This window comes from Brugia malayi, assembly GCF_000002995.4.
Source record: "Brugia malayi strain FR3 genome assembly, contig: Bm_v4_ChrX_scaffold_001, whole genome shotgun sequence".
In the NCBI taxonomy this organism is placed as follows: domain Eukaryota; kingdom Metazoa; phylum Nematoda; class Chromadorea; order Rhabditida; family Onchocercidae; genus Brugia; species Brugia malayi.
Genome location: NW_025062479.1, coordinates 1,868,509 through 1,875,780, shown reverse-complemented (window position 1 = coordinate 1,875,780; position 7,272 = coordinate 1,868,509). Strand labels below are relative to the sequence as shown.

The 7,272-nt window shown below is 30.4% G+C and overlaps 1 protein-coding gene across 1 annotated transcript; it reads left to right on the top strand.

The window, feature by feature from the left end:
- Window positions 1-1,731, top strand: Bm17898 (Uncharacterized protein; the record flags this gene model as incomplete). The annotated part of the gene is made up of 5 exons (XM_043073276.1): window positions 1-73; window positions 283-369; window positions 645-779; window positions 867-1,094; window positions 1,580-1,731. The coding sequence occupies 5 exons, from the start codon at window positions 1-3 to the stop codon at window positions 1,729-1,731; spliced, it is 675 nt and encodes a 224-aa protein (XP_042929210.1).
- Between the last annotated feature and the right edge of the window lie 5,541 nt (window positions 1,732-7,272).

Sequence of the window (7,272 nt, the reverse complement as noted above, 5' to 3'; positions counted from 1 at the left end):
ATGTCAGCTAAACAACAGACTGGAAATGTCGCAGCTCCTGTGGACAATGGTGAAGTAGTGCGCATTATGGACGGTAAAAATTATTTAATTTAACTTCTTTTCATAAAAATGAAATGCTTCAACTATTTCAAAAATAGTTTTGATATTTTAACAAAAATATAGCATTTATCTATTATATATTGTTAACTGAAATAAGCTATGGTACACATAAAAAAACAAGAAATGGAGATGATCCCAAACCTTTCATCTGAAATTTTAAAATGTCATATATCTTCTTTATAGATGATGCACGTATAGTACGTTCCAAGCCACGTGCTTCTAACGCAACGAAAAAGAACCGAATCAACAACAATAACTCGAATAATACTGGTTTGTCTTTTCACTTTCAATTTTATTATTTATATGCACATGTAATATTACGTGTGACAAATTGAAACATGCAAGACACGTGTAATTAATTGAACAATGAAAGAATTAGGTTGAAAAATGTACAAGACTAACCGTTAGTGATGATTAGATAGCAACTGGTTATTTACGTATTGCAAAGTGTGAAAAGTCTAGGTAATAATAATAATAATAATAATAATAGATAAGAATGGCAACTTTGCACATTTCTTGATGGCCATTTTTTGGTAAATGTTTAGGTGTTCCGCTAGTTAGCAACGTTGAGGATACTCCACCGAATGTCGTCTTCGATCAACCGAACCGTCCTCACGTGCAACAACCGTATATGGCTCATAGCTGTCGTCCGAATATGACACATCCAGTAGTGATCGGCAGTGTGAACCGCTCTATGTGTACAAAGAATTTCCTATTATTCTATGAGTTGATGAAAAAATAAATTTTATAAAATTGTCAACTTTCAGATATGCCAGTGCATAATCCGCCACCTTCAACATGTTGGTGCAACGGAATTTCTGACGATATACGAGCGATTAAGGAGACACTAAATTCGGTTTCCAATGGGATTCACTTAATTCTTCAAAAAGTTCACATGGATCAAATGAACAATGCACAAATGATGTCGCAAATTTTGCGAACCGTTGAAATGGTTGCGGACACTGTTAATAATATGTCATTTGTGCAGTTTCAAGGTTCAATTTTGAGCATAGGACTTTTTCTTTCTTCTGAATAAATAAAAGAGAAAAAGTGAACGAAATTAGGTTTAAAATTAATTGAATGAACAAATATTCATAACTGATGAAGCGTCAATGATTTTCACTTTGGATTTGCTTACTTTCAAAGTCACACTGCTCCGTTGCTTTTTCATCAGATTTAGCATTCTAGATTGCATCTTAGTTTCACTTCTTCCAATTTTCATTCACGAATGTATCGTTCCTGTCTTTGTGAATTAATCTTTCTCAAGATAATCCCTGTTTAGGGAGATGTGTGAAAAGAATAAAACACATTCTTAGCTTGATATATTTTAAAGTAATAAGTAAACTTCTCATCAAGTTTTTCCCTTATCTGAAATATATCTTTGTGTTATTCAATCATTCATTCATCTATCAGTTCGATTTTAAGCAAATGATAATTCCTCAAACTGATTTTTTTGTTATTGAAAACCAATCAATTTTAGCATACGATCAGTATTATGATGGATCTGGCATGGGAAATCCTACCGGAAGTCTGGATGGAACGGTTCCTCCAGAGACGTGTTATGAGCAAACTGATGAGCAGAACACGCCGATTGAGCATGTAATGAATAACAGTTCACGTTCCTATCCTTGAATAGCAGGACATTTCAGTGTAAAAGTGATATGTCAGTTAATTCCTGTTTTTTCCTTTTTTTTTTATTGCTAACCTGATGTTCAGTTTTTGTGCTTTCTAATAAATTTTTTTTTTTTTTTTTTTTAACAAAATTGCAGTTGTATTTTTACAAGATGGCAAGTCTGTATATCCCACATTTCTCTCCAGTAATCAGTTTCATCATTGAAAATGCCTTAAAAGTTGAATCAAAACACTCTTGACATCCGGAATTATACTAAATGCTGCTTATGGAACATGATGAAAAACCGAATGCTAAGTCTAAATTTAGAGGTGCAGTATTTCAAAATACAATTGTAGTTACTACCAGCTAATTTCACATTTTATATTCTCTCTAAATTTTGACAATCAAGATATGAAAACGGAAAAAAGATCGTTGCTTAGGGGTCAACGCTCAACATTTACAACAATACAAGTATATAACATATATAGAACGATAGGAAATCATCGTTATGAATTAATTACATAGATTGGAATGATTCTAAAATATTTTTATCCCTCATATAATATATACAGCAAACATATCAAAAAACTATCACCTGACATCCCTTCCAAGAGAATTTGAAATGTGATGAAAGACTCTATTCGATGATGTCACATCCATCATCAAGGAAAAAACTGGAGATAAAGAAACTCAAAAGTTTCAGTTGATGAAAAATAAAAGCAAATTATTACACTGAAGATTAATTTAAGTAAATATGCTGCATAAAATAGATAAGGTCGGTAAATTTATTATTCCTATAATGTCATCCAATTCTAGAACAGTAAAAGCAACCATTTTTACTGTCAACAGATAAAAAATCTACATTAGAACGAGTCGATAGTGGTGACAATTTTGTATATTCACATTGAAGAAAATTATTCTGAATTTAGAGCTAGAAAGTTTTGAGTTAACGTTTGAATAACATTAAAGTGATTTAAATTAAGGATTATTACACTTCACATTACCTTACTTTCACCACAAAGCTTGGTATTATTCTATTTGTTATATCATAATTTGAAATATAAACTAATGCTTAATTATTGCTTTTTATAAAGAAAAGCAAACTATTACAATAAGTAAACTGAAGTGATATTTATAGGTAGTGTAGAAATAACTTACATGAATGAAATATTGTTTTAAACAGTCGAACATAATTGATGATTTAATTAATATCGGACAAATAATCAGCAATTTAGTGACTACTACAAATAAATTCTTGATGGGTAACAGAGGATTTAATTACTGCCGAACGAATCATCATTAATTCTGCACTAATCATCTTCCAGTTAGTGATAACAGACTGTTTAATCAACACTGGACTTAATGGTAACAAACGAATTAACATCGGAGACATAATCTGCTAGTCAGTGAGATGATTTTCTTTGTGCCAGACAAATGACATGTTAATTAATGATTTGTTAATGTGTATTGAATGCAAGATAAATCGTTTGTATAGGTGACAATAAAACAAATGATCTCATATCGGACGAATCATGTGTTAGCAAATGGTGACAGATGATTTACATAGTACTTTATATATTATCTGTGATTCAGTGATAACGGTTCGTTTGTATAATACCGTAAAAAACGTTTGTCAGTGGATGATAACTGGCAGAATGCAGTCAACGTGACAAAATTTTGTGAATTAGATTTCAGTTAAAGCTGAAGAGATTGGAACTATCTGTTTACATTCAGTTGTCATTATTATCCATTTCGAATAAGTGAATGTGCATTTGGGTTTGTGAAGAGAGAGGACATCTAAACTTTGATAAATCATAAATGAATTCCGCTAAAACAGAGACATCTTAAAGTGATCGAAGGATTGATTAATGCAAGAAAGAAATGATGAGCTAAAAGGCGCATATATAGATCATCAAATTTACCTTAAGTATGATATGAAATGCTAAGTCATTATCGGAAAAGTAAAATCACATTAAATCAGTTCTATCGTTCATGATCAAATGAAATTTAAATTGACCGAATTATAGAGTATGGTACGCAGGAAGGAATCAATAAATTTATAATAAAAATTGTTATACAAGAAATTTACACGAATTGAAGTAATCCCTTCTGTAAGGTACCGTTTATAAAGTATCGTCGTTCAATTTTTAGTTTGAAAATATTTTATTAACAGATTTATTTTGCTTATGCTGAAAATTTCGTGTGAAAAAATTTTGTTAGAGCAATATGTCAACAATTTAGACATGTAATCGAAATGGGAAAATAAATGAAAAATTGAATGATTCTGAATACAAACATATCTTAATGAATAATACAAAATGTTGTTGCACAAGAAATCTGCACGTGTATTGTTTTTGAAAAACTGAAATTTAAAATTTGTTTAATATTGTTGATGATATTATTATCACCACAATGCAGTAGATAAAACTTCCTGATTGCTTTGTAATCTCATAGACATATTGATTAGCCAACGACAACGAAACGTGAGGATTAGAATGTGAAAAGAAGAATTGCTGAAGAAACTTCATTTAGTTGTCCGAAAATGATACATATTACAAGTTTAAATGGAAAGTAGTGTTTATTTGTTTACTATTCACTTAAAAAATTGAAAAATTTGTGTTAATCAAAAAAAAGATTGAGAGAAAAAAAATCATTCTTTTTTATGCAAAAAAAAAAAATCTTGCGATATAAAATAGTGAATAATTCTCCGATTGCATTGTTGACAGGAATTCTTTTATATTCAAATTCTCTCTTTTACAATCATACAATTAAGAAAAAGTTCGATGATACAAGAACAATCAAACACTATCGCTATAACTCAGAAACACAATGCTTTCTGTGGCTCTTCCATTTTAATGATTTCCATCTTCATGTGATTATCAATATGATCGCGAACCCATTTTGAGGCACTATCTATAATAGATGTATTTAATATATGGAAATAAATTACTGCTTAAAATTTGAAAAATGTTACCAAACAAGTAAGCTAAAATGAGAAAATGCTTGTTATCCTCGCTAATTCACCACTCAATTAAACTGTACGGTTCACCTTTCACAATAATCAATCCTTTCAGTTGAATAGATCTCCGGGTAGAATATCCCTACTTGACATAGATCCGTAACATCTTTCAGAACCTTCAGAATGACCGCTTCAATATTTTATACTCTACAACAAAAACTTCTCTATATCACTACAGTTACAATTACAATTTTTCAACTTCAACAATTCATTGGTGATTTCATAGGTAAGTCGAAAGAAATCTGTATTTCTACTTATCCTATTGTCACTTACTGGTAAGTAACAGATAGCTAGCTTTAAGCTTTTCAACAGCTCAATTACCGTCACAGAAGAAAAAGCTTTATATCAGCAGTGAAGCTACCACAGGAAGGCAATCCTTGCGCCACCCTGTGTATACCTGCATTACTTTTATCATTTAGAAACTGCTCCAACTTACAGCACTTCCTTCACTTTTCTGCAACACGACTGATTACAGATGTGAAGAAGCTCTTTGACATAATTATCATAAAATTTTGTTAGTTGTTAGCCATCGAAAAGGGAATGATTCACTCAGATAGATGAATGGATCGGTTCATTTCTGTTTCATGAATTAGCTATCTGTAACACGACAATTTCTTACCTTATCAGCAGGAAATTCTTCCAGTTCATTGTATCTAATTGGTTTTTGTGCCATTATTTTTTGCTGTAAATGAGACAAAGAAATTGTTAGAATATAGTAAGACAAAAAGACCAATTTGCAATACCAAAAGGGAAACGCGAGCAACGGATATGTTTTTACGTTGTGTAACCACACAAGCGTTAACGTGATCGATAAACGTCAAAATGATGAGAGAGGATGTTAAAGAGAATGTCAACATTAACTGTTATGGAAAGATGAGTGAAGCAATATGATAAGGTAAACTCGTGCAAATTAATGAACATTTTAACCTAAAAGATGGAAGAAGCAAAAAAGAGGAAAAAGAGAAAAAGAAAAAAGACAGAAATGAAAAATAAAACATACATTTTACAATTATAGATAATATGGCAAATTATAAAAAAGAACTCATCCAGAAAATCCAGTCAAGAAAATAGGAAATCATCAGGAAATTTTTTCTCTCATTCTTCCATACTTACACCTTCATTTTGTTTTACTTTTCAAGCAGTATATTTAATCAGAAATATCCATGTACACACATATAATCGCTGATTGTAGAATTACGTCATACAATCATCTAAAAAATAAGATAATTAATTAATTATAAGTTCACTACTTCTCATCACTTCGAAAACGAACAATGTAGCTGTTCACTTTCTCAAAACAACAACAAGCCTAAAACAATTCAAAATAATCGAATAAAAGATTTTACGCAGGGTCGTTGAAAAAAGAAGCCGTAACAGAATTACGATACTTGAATCACTTTGTAATTTGGAATTCGTAGCAGTTTTTAGTTATAAAGATTTATAAAAGTAGATTTAAATGCTTGTTTTATTTTTTTAGTAATAGTTTTACATCACAAGCATATTCTTACAATTGGATCAATTTTATTGCAACTTATAAAATCATTGCTTTCATCATTAACACGCATGTTGTAAAATTTCATGTTTTTTTTTTTTTTCTTTTTTTGTTCTTGTGATGTTACGTCCATTTTCATTGCTACTTATTATTACATAGAAACAATCGATCACTTAAGGTGGGTCAGTGATAATTTTTACTAATGTAAACTGGAAGTAAAAAAATCAATGAAATGATTTAAAAATTAGCGTAGCATTTTTATTGTCAACTGTTTTCCTGAGAAATAAGAAAAGAAAAAATATTTCAGGAGCTGTAATATATGATTTGGTTAAAATTATTCTGCAATTTTGTAAAAATGTTCAATATACAAAGAAATTTGAAATCTGCAAATATTATTTGATAGCAATAGCACAATCATACAGACAGGTAAGTCAAATACTACTTTTTGGACATATATATGATAGATCCGTTTTATATCTGCTCGTTTTGAGTCTAAAATTAAATATCGTTTAACAAGTTTATTGATTACACACTATTTCTCTATTTTAAACTGATAATTATATTGTCATTGCCAAGTTCAACCTGAAAATGTATTAAATATATTAATCAAAAATTTAGACTTGCCACCTCAGGATGATACTTTTAGGAAGTGTTGCAGGTCAGCTTGTCTTCTTCCAGCAAATATGCGTGATTTTGAACGACCAATATTCTTCATCCCTGTGATATTCCTCACTTATTGGCAAATTAATTCTAAATCATTAACTGTGCAACCAACCAGGAAGCAAATTCAGAACATCAATAGAAGACAGTAAGGAAGACGTTATAATATGCAAATTTTTCGACTCACATTTATATTTCATAATTGGGATGAAAGTGTTATTGTTTGGTAATAGTGAAAGTTGGATAGGTGGTGGTCTTATATTTTTGTTCATATATGCTTACGGATTGTTTTACAGTGAAATGGGAGGAAGTTATTAGCTTGAAAAGAAAAGGATTTATTATGTACCGTATTTTGTATCACTTGAAAATGATTCGAATGCATTTTTAGGA